Raw genomic sequence first — 19763 nt, 5'->3', positions numbered from 1 at the left:
TTAGTTATTTTTTACGAAATTTATAAAAATCTTTGGCATTCAGTCACTCATTTTGACAATCAATCAATCATTCGTTCATTCATTCGTTCATTTATTCGCTCACTCAGTTGGTCAGTCAGTCAGTCAGGCATTAAATTTGTTTGTTTTTTTAATTTACCAGCTTTGGAGAAATAATATCACTTCCAAAACAATTCTCCACTTGCTTAAATAATGTCTGTCGTTTTTAGTTTATTTGGTAAACAAAATATATAAAATTCAAAATACAAATGAAAATGAAATTAAAATAAAAATAAAAAATTAAATAAGTAAATAATAATAATAATAAATTTATAAATAAAAAAGAAACACAACAATAATTGATAACAAATAAATAAATTATTCAAATTATTAGCATTTGTAATAAATATAATTAAAGAAAAGAAAATAAAATAATTAAATGTTGACTGGTAAAGTTTTCAAACCGTAGCCGAATGCGAATCCAAATTACATGCAAAATAAATGGGTACAATGAGGCCAAATAAATACGATGTAAGTATTCATTCAATTCTTTTTCATTCATTCACTTATTTATTTATTTTATTTATTATTATGTCTATTTAAATATTTTCTTAAAACGCCATAAAATAATTTTGAAATTTTATTGAACCTGGTAGCTAAAAAATAATAATAATAAATTTTCAAAAACTTTTATTGGAAATTAATGGCATATTTGAAATATATTTTTTATATATCCACCATTGAAAAATGATGGGAGGGTATATTGATTTTGTCATAACGTTTGTAACACATGAAAGTACTTGTCGCAGATCTGGGTCCTCATACGATTCTATGACGATCTAGCCATGTCCATCCGTCTGTCTGTCTGTTGAAAACACTATAGGGCCTAAACGTAGGGAGCTAGCTGATGAACTCTCTGTTGATAAGGTTTGTTTGGTATTTAAAATGGGCATGGATCGATACATGATGTCATCTAGCCCCTATACAAATGTCCCTCGGAATTCTGTTTGATATATTGATAAAATTTTGCATTAGAACTCTAAGAACTCTGAAATTATAATGTAAAGTATGATGAAAATCGGCCAACATTTTTCCCTAGTCCCCAAATTCTGGTTCACACATGTCAAGTTTACTTGCTCAAGTTTGTAGATGAGAGAGGAGAGGATATTGAAAAGATGTTCCTCTTTTTCTTCCTCTCTCTCTCTTCCTTTCTCTTCTATAAAGTCAAGATTTGTTCAAGTAAACTTGACGTGTGTGAACTTAAACAACTAAAAATATTTGTATCCAGAAAGAATTGAAATTGAATTAGTTAAATATAGAAATAAATCACACGATCAGATTTAATGGCGATCGGTCTATAATTGATCATCCCTCAAGAAAATAAATTTTTGAAATTTTGAAAGACAAATTTTTTATTAAATTTACTCAGAGTAGGATATTAAATGGTCGGGCTTGAACGACATGTTTTTTTTTTTGTTTTTTGCTTTTACTTTGGTAAATAAATTATGTAAACTTGTTATTTGGTTGCAGCTACATGCATGGCTATGTGTGCGATTAGATCATGGAATTTTTAAAATGTATTTATTTGATGGTGCAAAAAAGAGTCAAATAAATAAATAAATTTTCTCAATAATGTTATTTATTAAGCGTTAAATATCACTAAATTAGCAGCTACAACATGGAGATGTCACATACACCAAACTCAGCAGACAGACAAACAAACATACAGACACTTAACAGAGGTGTGAATTTATAATTTTTCAAATCTAAACAAGTGTTTAAATCCCATTCAAAAAAAAAAAATAAAAAATAAAGAAATATTGTTAAAGTTTTTCGCATTTTAATTTCCATATCGATTTACAAGCTGATTGTGTGAGTTTATGTTAAATAAGGATTATTAAGATTTATAAATGCAACAAACAAACAAACAATCTTCACTTCATGCTTACAGGAAATTACACAATTATTTTGTTAACATATTTTTTATACAACGGACTTGACATACCCAGACTTACTCACACCCGTAATTCAACACTTTTGGTGCGGCATGTTGCATGTTCAGCAGCAGCTAAATTGAATTTCATATTAACACCCAGTCAATAATGCAACAGCAGCCACCAAATCGGCTGCTTATTACAAGATAAATATATTCAGTTACTTATTATTTATTATTTATTACATTTTTATAGATTAACATACTATTTTTTCTAGTCCACTACTCAACTCACTCATCCACTCACAGCCGCTTAAATACTACTACTGCTGGCTTAAACTTTCAACAACATTTTCCACTATTTATTATTTATTTATTCAGTTTTTTCTTCATCATGGTTTTGTTTTATGAATAATTTTGTCTTTATCGACAGCTGTGGATTAGCATTAATCTATAAAAATGTTTATGAGTTTATTAATTTCTTGTGTTGTTTGGCCACTTATCGAATATCGAATATGCTCTACGACAGGATTATAAGAAAACAGCCAACATATATTAAGGCTATTCACAGATTTCCTTTAAAATCTAAAAAAATAACAAAACAGTTTCTTGTGAATTCACCTCAAGATTATCTTTCATATCATATTTTAGAAACCTTTAACCTTCAACTGTTTAAATATTTTCAGTTATTAGTGTAAATCACGAACAAATCTCATATATCCGAATCCCCATGTCTTTAACTTGTCTCAGTTTAATTAAAACTTTTGTAAAGCATGCAATTTCAAATTAAAAAAAATATTACTCATACAACCCGTAGTCCAATTAATGGTTTACCGACTATTTTGTAGCAATAATATGAAAAATATTACTCATACCACTTGTAGTCCAATTAATGATTTACCCTGGTTTTTGTGATAATCACACTTGAATGTAATATTTTCTGAAAGAAGTCTACCAATTTTCATAGATCGTAAATTAATTCCCGATATATATGAATCAATATATGTATGTACCAATACATTAGAAATACATACTCACTTCATAGGGAGATGAAAAAAGTGAATTTCTCTAAAAATATGTTTGGGTCTAGTGATACACGTTCGTGAGCTGCACCTTTTTCAAAAATATTACATTTTTTGAAAAAGTAGTAGAAATACTACTTTTTACAGAAAAAGTAGTAGAAATACTACTTTTTTTATTTCTACTACTTTTTTAGAAAAAGTAGTAGAAATACTACTTTTTTAGAAAAAGTAGCAGAAAACTACATTTTATAGACAAAGAAGTAGAAATACTACTTTTTAGAAAAAGTAATTGAAATAGTACTTTTTTAAAAAAGTAGTAGAAATACTACTTTTTAGATAAAGTAGTTGATATACTACATTTTATAGAAAAAGTAGTAGAGATACTACTTTTTTAGAAAAAGTAGCAGAAATACTACTTTTTTAGAAAAAGTTGTAGAAAAACTACTTTTTCAGAAAAAGTAGTAGAAAAACTACATTTTATAGAAAAAGTAGTAGAAAAACTACTTTTTATAGAAAAAGTAGTTGAAATACTACTTTTTTAGAAAAAATAGTAGAAATACTACTTTTTTAGAAAAAGTGGTAGAAATACTACTTTTTTAGAAAAAGTAGTAGAAATAGTACTTTTTAGAAAAAGTAGTAGAAATAGTACTTTTTTAGAAAAAAGTAGTAGAAATAGTACTTTTTTAGAAAAAGTAGTAGAAATAGTACTTTTTTAAAAAAAGTAGTAGAAATAGTACTTTTTCAAAAGAGTAGTAGAAAAACTACATTTTATAGAAAAATTATGTAGTAGAAATACTACTTTTTAGAAAAAGTAGTTGAAATACTACATTTTATAGAAAAAGTAGTAGAAATTTCATAAAAAATACTTTTCTTGGAAATAAAATGTTGGTGTAAAATGTTAAAATATTTGTTTAAGATAGATACAATTTTAAAGAAATAAAACTTTAAATTAAAGTACTCGTACTAAAAACAGGTTTTCAATATTAACACATCATATTAGACTCTATTTCCTCTCTATAAAAGTACTATTTTGGGTACTCAAATTTGTAATTATTGTTATAATGTTTTTATGGAAATGAGAATAGAATTTAATTGGGTTATTTAAAGTAAGACAGAAATGTTCTCAAAACTTGTAATTCCCTTTAAAGAAAAAGTTTATTTTTAAATGCTACACAGAGAAAACAGATTCGTTGTTGCAACCGAATTTGTCGCCAATCGAATTTTGTCGGTTGCAAGTACTGTCTCATAATTCGATTGGAATAACTGATTATATATGGTACTCGTAACAGTTTTCAAATACAATTCGGTTAAAGGGAAAGTACATATAAATGACTATTGTGAATTAATTGCAAAATAATTAGATTTTGTTTTTAATATAGTAGTTTATTTAATTTGCACACAGTTAAACAAAGATACATCTGTATATATACATATAAATTATAATTGTTTTATGTATGATGTGAGTTAAATCCTCCATTCCAAATTGATGTAAGTACATAGATAGAAACTTGGTCTTGCCTTGACGATCACAGGCTTTTTTCAGGATTTTCATATAAACACGATGATTTTATCACAACCAGTTCAATAGCCGACAACCACCTGCAGCGGATCTGTAATAGAAACCTCTCTAATGTTATACATTCTCTAGTTTCAGTTTAGGCGCTGGTTTATATTTACACGATTGTTCGTTTACAATTACAGGATTTTTATTCATATTAAAACAACTAAAATAATATAAAAAAGGCATTACCAAAACAGACATAGATTTAGGGAAATAAATTCACTAAGATGTTACTTAACTTACCGTTACATAAACATATGTTGATTAATGTTTATAATTAAATTTTTCCTGCCCAAAATTTGTACACAAATAAATTATTTCTGTTTCTCAATTTATTTTATTTTTTCATAAATGTCAATAAAACCAATAATTTCATTATTTTATGTCGGAACCGAATTTTTCGATTACAAACCCTAATAATATTGATTGTCTTTTTCGAATGAATAAAAATCATATTAGTAAAGACACAAACCGACGTTTTACAGTTATTGCAATCGTAATTCAATTACAAAAACGATTTTACAGTGTTAAACACAAAAAATAGATTAGATATATAGTTATTTAATGATTACAATAAAATCTTGATTAACTTATCTAAATTTTATTAATTACAACCGATTTTCAACCAATCTGTTTTCTGTGTGTAGTCAGCTTAAAAAAAATGTTTAGTTTTTTGAAAATATTTATATATTCTCCCAAAATAACACATATAAAATCGGAAATCTTTTGAAAGGTCTCCAGCCGCATACAACGCTATATTTGTCATGTCAAAATTCAACATTAATATAGAGATATTCCATTATTTATACACAGAGAAAACAGATTCGTGATCACAACCGAATTTGTCGCCAATCGAATTTTGTCGGTTGCACGTACTATCATATAATTCGATTGATATAATAGAATATATGGTACCAACATCATTCAATTGCTGAATTAATGATACACACAACTGCTAAAAATAATACAAATCGATTCTCAAGACTGAATTTATCAGTACTGGTAACTAATATAAAAAATATTTGTATATGAAATAATCAAAAACTAATATAATTTTTTTCCAATTTATTTCCAAAATCAAAGGTGTTTACAATGTAATACAGATTACAATGTATGTAATATACAAAAACAATATGTGATCTTCACGCTTTTCTTGTCTACATTTATTCTGGTAAGGATTTGTAAACGGCAACTTGACTGATGTTATTGGCCTTCTATTGATATCTCCATTTCTCTACATAAAAGAGATACAAATTCCACTGCAACAGTAAATTTATTGAGTTTTCATCTGAGTTTTGTTGAAGGACACCATGGTAGGCTTTATTTAGCGGAACATTTAATCCGGGTGCGAATAGTATCCTAAGAACTTGTAACGTATGATTGTTGTTATGAATCCTGAAAATGTATTTAAATATGTTGTTAACACATATATATAGCATTTAGAGAAATGATCAATAGTAAAGACTTACCCATTCATATCCACCAGATAATGTTAATTTTTTATTTTAAAATTTAGTCGAATTTATATTTTTTCTTGGTTTTTAATTTATTTTATTGAAACATTTTATTATACATATGTACGTAAATGTCAGAAAAATTGTAGGCGGTTGAGAACACCGAATTTGAATTTTTCAAATCACAATCGAATTTTTCGATTACAACCACTAATATTTGGAATTTGAGCGTATACTGCTGAATTTAATTCGGTTATTGTGGACGAATTAATACCATAATTTTAAGTAAATGTATATTCGGTTATAATAACTAACTTTAGTATTGTCAGAACCTTAATTCGGTTGCAATTATGTTTTTATAATACCTATAATAGAAATTCAGTTGAATTTATAGTTTTTTAATAATGAATGGGAACTGATTTCCAACCGATCTCTTTTCTGTGTGTACCATTTATAGACTAACAATTTGGATATTTATTCAAACGTATTTTTTGTATACCCTTCACCATGAGTGTCAAGGGTTAGTCATTCCGTTTGTAATTTCTATATTTTTCGTTTGAGACCCCACGAAGTATATATGTATATTCTGGATCGTTATAGATAGCGAAGTCGATATAGCCATGCACGTCTGTCCGCCTGTATGTTGAAATCAACTTTCTGTAGCCCCCAAATAATTTACAAACATGATTCATATATATATCGGGAATTCTTCCGGCTCTGTTGCCACTTAGGCTTTTGGCAACTGAGTTAGGTCTTCGACAGGAGAGTTTGCGATGTATGTATGTGTATTTATCTACACCCAGAACTGCCTCGATTTTCGACCACAAATTTATTAAAAAAAGATATCTGGAAGTACTTCTGACCATAGAGAAACATATAGCGGAAACTAGAAAAAACTCAAAGAAAAAATTTCTAAAAATAATCACACATACCAGTGTTGTTTTTGTTTTCATATAGTTTTTTCTACTAATACATTCTCACCACTTAGGTTTTTGACAACTGAGTTAGGTCTTTGACAGCAGAGTTTCCGCTCTATGTCTATTCTCTATGCTTCTGATTTATTTATATGACAAATGTTCTTTTATTTTTTGTTGACAGAAAATATTTTTTTAACTGATTTTTGCTGAAAAATATATTTCTTTGATAAAAACTCTTTTTTTTGTGAAACTCTAAATCTAAATTTTGTTAGACAATTAGATTTTTGCTAAGAAATTGGTTTGTTTGATTAAAAATCAGTTTCTTTTTGGGAAAAATTCGATGCCATGCCTAATATTATTGAAAGTTTTACCAGCCGAGAAATTGTTGTTGGTAATAAATTCAATGTTCAAAATGTCCTTTCACCATTAAGGTGATCTTCGTATGCCAATGTGCTGAGATGTGCAAAATCTCTGCTAAAGTTCTTACTGATCCTTAGGGAGTAAAGGTTTCTAATCATTAATTAAAAGAGTTTATTTAATGTTCCTCTATTCCAAATTTCGAAATGAATTGTTTTGTTTGTCAAAATTCCTCTTTTTATAAGGCTTTTTATCTTGAAATTTTAACCAAAACCTTGGAAAAAGATGAAAATATAATGAATTACTATTTGTTGCCGCACATTTGCTAAATATACTCCTTTGGGTTAGACGCACATTTAAAACATTAAACACACAATTAAATAAATCAAACAATAACATGGCTCCAACATCATCAGCATCACCTTCTTATTGCTATTCTCACAGTGTCCTTTCGCATTAACGTGTCTAAGCAGAGACTCAAATCAAATATTCGTAAAAGCAACTTAGTGTTTGTTAATCCTCGCCAGATACTAATCATCCAATTATCACATGTATCCATACATTTAATCGTCCAGCTTGTAGACTGAGATTTTCATGTGATACACACAACAAAAATACAGAAAATAGGCAGAGTAAAACTTAATTAAATTATAGAAAAACTTATTAAAAACATGTTTAGGAAATGATGCGAAAGAGATTAGTTTAATTTTTTGTTGTGGCTGTTAAAGTGAAAATGAAACAAACAACCAACCAACCAACTGATGATCAGTGAGGCAGGCAGCCAACCAAACACAAGTACTCTTAGTCAGTCAGTTAGTCAGTCACTGCTCACTGTCCACTGTCAGGCAAATAAAGCTCAAAGATTTTCTCAAATGATTCATCTAACATGTGAATGTACAATATGGAAATATGTATCTAAAAGTTACAACAATAAGTTAAGAGAGTGTTTGTGTTTGTGTTGCCTGCCTACCACAATGTTTGTTGCAACTATTTAAAGAATGTTGTAGTGTTAGACAGTGTACAACTACTGCAGCGCTAACACTAAATAACTTTGCAACTGCTACGTGATGCATGAGGCATGAGGTATACCTGCATCTTGACTCGTACTCGTCCTAGTTGTGTGTGTGTGAGTGTTTGTGTGTATTTTTGTATGCAAAACAACGTTATTAATTTGCTGATAAATTTTAAGCTGCAATGACAGCGAATAACGACGACGTTGACGTGTAAAAATGAAAGAAAATCTACATTGTACACATCCAACCAACCATCCATCCATCTATCCATCGTTCGTACACTCACTCGTTCACTAGTTCCTTGGTTGTTACTTAGATGTCGTCATCGTCATCTTATGTTTATTTTTTCCTCTATCTTTCGTTGCATGTTGCAGTTGGTGTCAGTGCCATGCAAAGCAGTTAGTAGCTGTTTAGTTGAGTTGGCTGCCTGGCAAATTTTATTAGGATTAGACGCACTGTTTTACGGTTAAAGAGATCGATTGATCGTGTATGGCTTATAAGTGTCTCTTTGTCTGTCTGTCTGTCCGTCCATTCGTCCGTCCTTGTTTCTAAATGCCAGGTTTTGTTTTATTACATGCTCTGTGACGCCAACAATAATAACAACAACTACGAAAAAAACACTTTTTTTCTTAATAGTGTTGAACGTATAAAACAAGCCTGCTTTGCATTGCTTTGCTTGGCCTGTCATTTGTTATATGTTTCACGCTGTGTCCATTCGTACCACACAAAATTACAATATTTTTTTTTATTATTTGAATTTTTTTCTCAATATTTTATTTATATTTACATGTTTATATGCATTGTACACATTTTACGCGCACATGTGTATGATTTTATAAACTATTGACAATTTTTTTCCTTTTATTTTTTATTTTAACTAATCGATGTTGTCAATTTAGCGTTGCAAACAAAAAAAATCACAATCGTTTAGCGAATTTGTGTGAAATATTTAGGAATGATAAAATTTGCAACAAATGTTTTACCAGACATTTTGAAAGTTATGTTAAGATTGTTTTAATGTTGAAATAACATTCAGGGGAATACGCCCTAGTCATGCTAGGTATTGCTTTGGTGGTACACATCAAGTTTCTGGGAAGACGTTTAGAGAGAGAAAAGTGTTTCGTGTCAAAATTACCACTTCTAAACCTTAAAAACCGCATTCAAAAGATACGCCAGCTGTTGTAAATCCCAATAATACACCCAATAATACACGATCTAAAAGCTGCAAGATATTAATTGAAGCACCAACTTATTCATTACAGACAAATTCCGAGTTCGATCCCATATGAATTTCTAAATGGCAAAATAATCTGATATTCATTAATGTGAAAGAAGTACGGAAGTGATGCGCAAAATACCAGCATATCCGACATAACTCCATTGAAACCGCAGCTCATAACCATTAATGAACCGTATATTTTTATTGAATGCTTAAAATTTTACTTTTTCTACTTTTTAAAAAAACAAAAGTAGAAATACTACATTTTAATTCTAGTAGGAATATTAACTTTTAAAACAGTAGTAGAAACACTACTCTTTAAAATAGTAGTTGAAATACTTCCTTTTTAAAAAGTAATAGAAATACTACCTATTAAAAAAGGTAGTAGAAATACTATTTTTTTTTAAAAAGGTAGTAGAAACACAACCTTTTAAATAAGTAGTAGAAAAAATACTTCTTTAAAATAGTAGTAGAAATTCCACTTGTTAAAATAGTAGCAGAAAGACATCCTTTTAAAAAACTAGTAGACATACTTACTACCTTTTACAAACTAGCAGAAATACTACTTTTTAAAATAGTAGTAGAGAAATACTACTTTTTAAAAAAGTAGTAGAAATACTACTTCTTTTAAAAAAGGTAGCTAAAATACTACTTTTTTAAAATATTAGTAGAAATAGCTTTTTTTTAAAAAAAAAGGTAGTAGAAATACTACCTTTTTAAATAAAGGTAGTAAAAATACTACTTTTTTAAAAAAAGGTAGTAGAAATACTACTTTTTTAAAAAAAGGTAGTAGAAATACTACTTTTTATAAAAAAGTAGTAGAAATACTACTTTTTCTAAAAAAGTAGTAGAAATACTACTTTTTTTAAAAAAAAAAAGGTAGTAGAAATACTACTTTTTTTAAAAAAAAGGTAGTAGAAATACTACTTTTTCTAAAAAAGTAGTAGAAATACTACTTTTTTAAAAAAAGGTAGTAGAAATACTACTTTTTTAAAAAAAGGTAGTAGAAATACTACTTTTTTATAAAAAGGTAGTAGAAATACTACTTTTTTAAAAAAAGGTAGTAGAAATACTACTTTTTCTAAAAAAGGTAGTAGAAATACTACTTTCTTAAAAAAAAGGTAGTAGAAATACTACTTTTTTTAAAAAAAAAGGTAGTAGAAATACCACTTTTTTAAAAAAGGTAGTAGAAATACTATTTTCTTAAAAAAAGGTAGTAGAAATACTACCTTTTTTTTTAAAAATTTAGTAGAAATACTACTTTTTTAAAAAAAGGTAGTAGAAATACTACTTTTTCTAAAAAAAGGTAGTAGAAGTACTACTTTTTTTAAAAAATGTAGTAGAAATACTACTTTTTTTAAACAAAAAAGTAGTAGAAATACTAATTTTTTTAAACAAAAAAGTAGTAGAAATACTACTTTTTTTAAACAAAAAAGTAGTAGAAATACTACTTTTTTTAAACAAAAAAGTAGTAGAAATAATACTTTTTTTAAACAAAAAAGTAGTAGAAACACTACTTTTTTTAAACAAAAAAGTAGTAGAAATACTACTTTTTTTAAAAAAGGTAGTAGAAATACTATTTTTTCTAAAAAAGGTAGTAGAAATACTATTTTTTTTTAAAAAGGTAGTAGAAATACTACTTTTTTAAAAAAATGTAGTAGAAATACTACTTTTTCTAAAAAAGGTAGTAGAAATACTACTTTCTTAAAAAAAAGGTAGTAGAAATACTACCTTTTTTAAAAAAACGGTAGTAGAAATACTATTTTTTTAAAAAAAAAGGTAGTAGAAATACTATTTTTTTTAAAAAAAGGTAATAGAAATACTACTTTTATTAAAAAAGGTAGTAGAAATACTACTTTTATTAAAAAAGGTAGTAGAAATACTACTTTTTGTAAAAAAACTTAGTAGAAATACTACTTTTATTAAAAAAATAGGTAGTAGAAATACTACTTTTTCTAAAAAAGTTAGTAGAAATACTACTTTTTTTTAAAAAAGGTAGTACGTATACTACCATTTTTAAAAAAGGTAGTAGAAATATTACTTTTTCTAAAAAAGGTAGTAGAACCACTACTTTCTTAAAAAAAGTAGTAGAAATACTACCTTTTTTAAAAAAAGGTAGTAGAAATACTACTTTTTTTAAAAAAAGGTAGTAGAAATACTACTTTTTTTAAAATAGTAGTAAAAATATTACTTTTTTAAAATAGTGGTAAAAATACTAACTTTTTAAAATGTACTACTTTTTCGAAATAGTAGTAGAAATACTATTTTTTTAAAAAAAAGTAGTAGAATTGCTACCTTTTAAAAAAATAGTATTTCTACTACTATTTCGAAAAAAAGGTAGTAGAAATACTACATTTTTGAAAGTACTCGTACACAGAAGTCACTTCAAACTCGCCACTCTCGTGTTTAAGGAATCTCTGAATTCGAATTTGAAGCTCGAATTCCAAAATTCCGCAAGATCACCGATCATTTTAATTGGACTCGATTTACTCTTATATCTTTATACAAGATTTTGTCTAATAACTAACTTCAGGTTTCTTTTTAGCTACAAAGTCCATGAATGAAGAGTTTGAAATAAAACTGATCCGATTTTGGAAATCCAACTTTAGAAATATCTAAAAAAAGTTTCCATTGAAATAAAATATATAAATTAATCAATTTTATGATTTTTTCCTTTGTAATTCCCATACAAATATTTATTATAACTTTACCATTTCAAATCTTCAATTCGATAAACTTTAATAACTTCAACAACAATGTACGAATGAATATTTTTTTTTGAGTATTCAATAAGTTCCTGTCAAATTTAATGAAATGTCTAAAGTTACATAAAAAAAACACTGTCACATCATGCGACGAGGTATGAAACGAACCAACGACACGTACGAAATGTTCTCGTTTAAGAACGAAAAACTACGTGACATTTCCAAACGTCAATTATTATATTCCTAAACAAATTGACGTAAAATTTGTTATTCCTACATACATATCTATTTTTTGTACATATAGGAGTAGTAAGTATGTATATTATTTTGCTACAATTGACATCATTGCTATGGACGGTTGTCCTCAACATGATAGAAGACGCAGCAAAGAAGTTAGTTGTGGAAGCCACAACTAACTCACTGACCAGTGTGTTTAGAGTGGAAGAGTGGTGGCTAACAACTCAATTAGTCGACAGTTTTGCAATATTGATGACTACAGAAATGACGTTGATGACATACAAAATGATGATGATGATGCAGCATTTAAAGACAAACGCTGACTGCCTGCCTGCCTGCTTACATTTTGACAACGTTTGGAGACAAATTTTTTTAAATTTTATTGTAAATACAACTAGATATTTGAAAACTGTTTGTTTTGACGATTTTTTTTTTGTTTTTTGTGAGACTTCTTTCTTTTTAGTTGACTGCATAAAGAGCAATTAATGTCAAACAGAAATAAATTTGTTAAAACTATTTAAATATTTTATGAAGTGGTTGGTTGGTTGCTCGTGCAAAAACAACAAAATTCAAAATAAATAGTAAAAAAAATGTAAGTGGTAGTAGTTAAAATAATATACAACAAAACAAAAACTAAGTAAATTTAATAATGAAGGAAGTGTATGAATTTGTAAATTTTTACTTTTAATACAGCTATGTATGTATATTAAGTTGTTAATATTTTAGTATTTATTTAATTGATTTTTGATATGGTGTCATTAGTGGACGGGTTTTATTTTCAATATTTTGTAAACAATTATGAAATATCAGGGTTAGTGACGTCAATAATATTAGAAACAATTGTTAGCGCGTGTCAGGTCAAATTTACTACCATTCCAATCTAACTAACCAGCGACAGAAAGTATTGAAACTTTGAAATACATTATTGGAAATATAAGCTAAAAAGAACAGGACTTCTAAATTATGTAATGTGAAGAATTGCCACTTTAAACCTCTGCCTAAGCCAGCCACATTTTAAAACCATTCCATTCGATTTGTATTATTATTTATATAAATCGATTTCAGCACTGCAAACTGAATATAATGACCGCTATTTTATTATCATTAATAATAGGCTGACTATGAAAAAACATTAATATAAATTGATGCTTTTACTAATGACTTTTTCAATTACCGTACTTGTGCTGACAGTAATAAAAATATACATACATAGTAATATTAAAACAAAAATTCAATAAAACTACAATAATAAATTATTAAATTTGAAACAAAGTAATTGAAGGCAGGCATAAACATGTTTCCGTGCAACAATAACGAACTTTAATTACCCCTATAAAGGGCAGCATTTTTTTTTATATATTTATTTAGATGGACAAAAACACTCTTCTTTTTATAAACTTCATGCAATTTTCATTTACCACCGAATAAAGTGTAGATATACTGGCTTTTTGCCTTTTAGATAGCGATTTAGGGATATAGTCATGAGAAGTGATATTGAAAATCAGTTTTAGTTCCAGTTCCAGTTGAAATCCAATTCAGTTCCAGTTCAGTTTCAGTTCAGTTCCAGTTCAGTTTCAGTTCAGTTCCAGTTCAGTTCCAGTTCAGTTCCAGTTCAGTTCCAGTTCAGTTCCAGTTCAGTTCCAGTTCAGTTCCAGTTCAGTTCCAGTTCAGTTCCAGTTCAGTTCCAGTTCAGTTCCAGTTCAGTTCCAGTTCAGTTCCAGTTCAGTTCCAGTTCAGTTCCAGTTCAGTTCCAGTTCAGTTCCAGTTCAGTTCCAGTTCAGTTCCAGTTCAGTTCCAGTTCAGTTCCAGTTCAGTTCCAGTTCAGTTCCAGTTCAGTTCCAGTTCAGTTCCAGTTCAGTTCCAGTTCAGTTCCAGTTCAGTTCCAGTTCAGTTCCAGTTCAGTTCCAGTTCAGTTCCAGTTCAGTTCCAGTTCAGTTCCAGTTCAGTTCCAGTTCAGTTCCAGTTCAGTTCCAATTCAAGTTCTGTTCTAGTTCTGTTCTAGTTCTGTTTTAGTTCTAGTTCTGTTCTAGTTCTGTTCTAGTTCTGTTCTAGTTCTGTTCTAGTTCTGTTCTAGTTCTGTTCTAGTTCTGTTCTAGTTCTGTTCTAGTTCTGTTCTAGTTCTGTTCTAGTTCTGTTCTAGTTCTGTTCTAGTTCTGTTCTAGTTCTGTTCTAGTTCTGTTCTAGTTCTGTTCTAGTTCTGTTCTAGTTCTGTTCTAGTTCTGTTCTAGTTCTGTTCTAGTTCTGTTCTAGTTCTGTTCTAGTTCTGTTCTAGTTCTGTTCTAGTTCTGTTCTAGTTCTGTTCTAGTTCTGTTCTAGTTCTGTTCTAGTTCTGTTCTAGTTCTGTTCTAGTTCTGTTCTAGTTCTGTTCTAGTTCTGTTCTAGTTCTGTTCTAGTTCTGTTCTAGTTCTGTTCTAGTTCTGTTCTAGTTCTGTTCTAGTTCTGTTCTAGTTCTGTTCTAGTTCTGTTCTAGTTCTGTTCTAGTTCTGTTCTAGTTCTGTTCTAGTTCTGTTCTAGTTCTGTTCTAGTTCTGTTCTAGTTCTGTTCTAGTTCTGTTCTAGTTCTGTTCTAGTTCTGTTCTAGTTCTGTTCTAGTTCTGTTCTAGTTCTGTTCTAGTTCTGTTCTAGTTCTGTTCTAGTTCTAGTTCTGTTCTAGTTCTGTTCTAGTTCTACTTCAAGTATGCCCAAAACTGTTTACTAAATCTTTTGACGATCGTTTGTAGACGATCGGTTTATAATTGGTGATGTCTTTCAAATTTTATAGTATTTAATTTTCTTTTAGTAAACACATTCCAAAAACTTTACAAACTTTCACTTTAATCCTAAAACTTAAAAACACAAAACATTAATTTACTTGCATTGATCATAATAAAACCAATTTTGCAATGCATTTCAAAAACCTCAAACTATTTATCATTGAAACTTAACTCAAACATTGCCTAATAGTTCATTTAATTAAAAAAAAAAAACAAAAGTCAACGGGTGTCAAATGCCAACACTTTATTAGCATTTTGAAAGCTTTTGTTCAAACATTAAGCGATCTCAGAGATACATAAACAAGTCTGTAAACACGATCATCTCTTGTCACCTTTCCAAGTGAGGACAGGCTGTCACTAACAAAACACCAAGTAATTTAAGACGACCGACACTGGCAGATCGCCCACCCATTGGCATTTACTTAATCGAGATTAAACCACAATTAAGGGCAAATTTAAACATTAAAATAAACAGCTGTGAAATTAATACACATTGATTTGTAACTTTCACTACCCACAGTAGGGCGCATAAAATCAAATCAATAATACACCTTAAATATGCAAATTTGATTTATTATGTTGGTAATGTTAAAAGTTAAAACATTTTATAGCCAAACCAACCAACCAACCAACTACGTAAACATACAAAGTATTTATAATGATTAGATCAGCTGTCTTAACGCTGTTAATTTTAATTTGGGCAGACTTGTTAACGACCAAAATAAATGCAGCCAACTTAATGAGTAAGTTCTTGAGTATATGCAGCTTTCTAAAGATCTTTAATTTCCAATTTTTTTAAAACAGATCGCTTTATGAATTTCTCGGATACTAAGGTGAAATTTAATGGCAAATATTTTAGTAATGCCACAGCCTGGATTGATAATGGCACGATTAATGTGGAAATGCATACTAAACGTGTTTTGCGCTATGGCCTGCGAACCAATATTGAAACCCAAATTAGAATACACAATTCGAAAAGGTATCAGACTTTGTTTGTGCAGGATTTCGAAATGTGTAAATTGTTAAATGAAGCGTTTCGTGAGACTTTGATACGGATTTGGTTTAAAAATGTTTTAAAGTATGGCAATCTCATGGAGAATTGTCCAGTGCCAATTGTAAGAGTTGTTCTTGATTTTAGCAAGGTTGGCTAACTAATCCTTAAAAGGTAACCATAATTTTATAGAATAAAGAAAGGTTAACCGTAGCCAACCTTGCACTTGATGAATTGAAAATATGAGTATTAAATTTTTGCTGTATTTTTAGGGCCGTTATTATATACGTAACATGCGTTTGGAGGCGAATGGTATACCGGCGTATTTGAGGCCGGGTGATTATCGCATGAACATCTATGACTATTATGGCAAGCGGAATACGAAAAAGGAAGAAATGGTTTTTATGTTGAGTTTAGATATGAGCTTTTTTTAAATATATTTTTTTGGAATAAAAATAATTGTTATAATTTCTCTGGATTGGGATACTAAAAGTTTTGGATTATTAAGGGATTATACGATATTCACCATAGATTTCGTTAAAAATAATATTTGAATAACAAAAAGTTTTTTCTGTTAATTCCGGACATTTCTTAATAAAGAATACAATTTTTCGCTATCAAAAATTTCAAAATTCCGACACATGTGATTCATTAAAATCTATCTCCATCTTCTGGGAAGTACATTTATATAGCTATTTAAACCTATTGCACTTTTAGCTAATATAATCATGACATTAACTTTTGAAATGAATTCAATCAATTTAAAAACTTAAAAGTTCAACAACCTACCTGATAAGTTAAAGAAATATTGCAGTATAATCAACCTTTAAACGAAGTTTAAACAAATATTTACTAGAAAATACTGAATTATTTCTTGGAAATTAATAGTAGTACACAACAAGTAAGATAGCTATATTCGACTGAGCCGAATCTTATACACCCTTCACTAAGGTATACTTTAAGATAAATATTTAAAAACTATTTTTGGTGAAAAAAAATTATATAACAAGTAAAAAAGCTATATTCGTCTGTGCCGAATCTTATATATCCTTCACCAAATTATACTTCAAAACAAAAATTTTAAATATTTTAGGTAAACAAAATTTATTTTTTTTTTTCGAAAGTTGTTTTTTCATTTTTTGGAAAAAAAAAATTTTCGAATTGTTTTTTTAAAATTTTGTAAATTAAAATTTTTTTTTTTAAATTTTAAAATTTTTTTTTGTTTTTTTAATATTTAGCAAAAAAAAATTCGGGTTAAAAAATATTTTTTCCGATTTTTACCCATTGTAGGTCCTACTTACTATAGTCTTATATATGTCGTTGCAAAGATCTTTGAAATGTCTATCATTAGATATACATATTGTCAATATTAATGACTTAGTAATCAAGATATAGGTCAAAAATCGAGGTTGGCCTTACCTTATACCTTAGCCATTTGTGGACCGATTTTCTCGATTTAAAATAGCAACCGAGCCGGAAGAATTCCGGAGATATTGATGTATGAATCGTGTATGTAAGTTATTTGGGGGATATGGAAAGTTGATTTCAACAGACAGTCAGGCGGATATGGTTTAATTGACTCCGCTATCTATAAGGATCCAGAATATATATATGTATGTACTTTATAGGGTCTGAAAATTATATTGTGGAAACTACAAACGGAATGACAAACTCACAGAGTTGAAGGGTATAATAAACAAATGTAAACATTAGTTAGTTAATACCCCCTGTTCTGTAAATCGAAACCGATTTATATCGGTATAAATTATACAAAATTGTATGATTTGTAATGTTTTAAACTAAAATTTATGTATTTGCTATAATAAACTGATTTCAAAATTGTTTTATTCTACTTACAGGTTACTACAGCTTATGGTCTATGCCAAGATTATTTACCTCCTGATGGTGAGTACTAAAAAGAAATTATAAAAAAATACAAAATAAATAAGGTAGAAGAATTGAGACAAATGTAGCGATATTTTCTCAAAACCATATAGAGTTTTCGAGATATAAGCAAAAACAAAGAAGAGAGCTAGATAATCTTCATCAAATTGTACTTTAAAATAAATACTTTAAATATCTTTAGGTAAATAAAAATTAAAAAAAAAAAATTTTATGTTTTCATTTAAATATGTATTTAAAAAAAAAAATTAAAAAATATTAAAATTTTTTTTTTATGCTTTCATTTAAATATGTATGTACATATTTAAAAAAAATTTGGAAATGTATATTAGTTAAAAATTTTTTTTTTCAAAATCTTTTTATAATTGTAAAAAAAAAATTCGGATTAAAAAGTATTTTTCCCGATATTGACCCATTATAAGTCCGACTACGCAGTTGCAAAGGTCTTTGAAATATTAGATATCCATATTGTCTATATTAATAACTTCAAAACTCGTGGTTGTCCTGATTTATTCCTCATATCTCAGCCATTTGTGGACCCATTTTCACGATTTTAAATAGCAACCGAACCGGCTCTATAGCGCATATATTGATCATGTATGTAGGTTATTTGAGGGCTACGTTAAGTTGATTTCAACATACAGACTTACAGACAGACATGGCTATATCGACCCCGCTATAGCTCCGCTATAATAATATGAGAATGACACATGATTTACATGATTGTATCAACCATATATGGTTACAGTAAACAAGTATATGTTTCTGACAATCATTTTTATGATGAATAATTTTATCATAATATGTTGTTCTCAGATTATGATATCCATAAGCCGAGAGCAACATAATATGGTAAGTCCTTCATCATATAAATTGTTGTCACAAACATATACTTGTTTACTGTAACCATATATATGGTTGATACCAAAGTATACCAAGTAGTCCGACTCTTTGACAGCAGTACCTAACTCTAAACATGTGTTAGTGAAAAAGTACATAACTCTAAACATGTGTTAGTAACAAAAATGTGCATCCCACTAAGAGACCAAAAAGCTCTTAAAGTAATGGACCTAAGCTTTCATTTGAGCAAAAAAAAATTTAAAAAAGAGGGCCCATTTTGGAAAAAAGTTCGATTTTGCAAAAAAAAAATCAAAAATTGTATATCTTGAGTAACAAAACATTTATTTTGCTATATAACCCACTCGCATCCCACTAAGCAACCAAATAGGTCTTAAAGGAATAGCCCCAAGCTTTCTTTTCAGCAAAAAAAATTAAAAAAAAGGGCCCATTAAAAAAAATAATCAAAAATTGCATATTTTGCATATTTGGCATTCCACTAAGCGACTAAATAGGTCTTCAAGGAAAATATCTGAGCTTTCTGTTGAAAGTGGGCCCATTTCGAAAAAAAAGTAACCAAAGTTTTTGATTTTGCAAAAAAAGCATGTTTTGAGTTACAAAACATTTTTTTTGATAGATATCGAACTCGCATCCCACTAAACGACCAAATAGGTCCTCAAGGAAAATATCTAAGCTTTATTTTAAGAAAAAATAAGGGCCCATTTTGAAAAAAAAAATCAAAAAAGTTTTTGATTTCGGAAAAAAAATATTGAAATTTTTTTTTTTTAAATATTTTTTTTCGAAAGGTTGATCTAAACTATTTGGGACACATTTTGCTAAGAACAATAGGTAATAAGTTACATGGA

General features: G+C 28.6%; 1 protein-coding gene across 1 annotated transcript in view; it reads left to right on the top strand.

Annotated features, from left to right (window-relative positions):
• The first annotated feature begins 347 nt into the window (after window positions 1-347).
• Window positions 348-19763, top strand: part of ths (thisbe) — a 104305-nt gene continuing 84889 nt past the window's right edge. Inside the window, exons 1-2 of the mRNA XM_065513886.1 lie at window positions 348-528; window positions 18018-18063. Of these exons, the coding sequence (XP_065369958.1) occupies window positions 527-528; window positions 18018-18063 (48 nt within the window). The 5' untranslated portion in view covers window positions 348-526. The remainder of the gene's footprint in view (window positions 529-18017; window positions 18064-19763) is intronic.

Source organism: Calliphora vicina, chromosome 5, assembly GCF_958450345.1.
Source record: "Calliphora vicina chromosome 5, idCalVici1.1, whole genome shotgun sequence".
Taxonomy (NCBI): domain Eukaryota; kingdom Metazoa; phylum Arthropoda; class Insecta; order Diptera; family Calliphoridae; genus Calliphora; species Calliphora vicina.
Note: the sequence above shows the minus strand (reverse complement) of the source record. Positions and strands in the feature narration are given on the sequence as shown.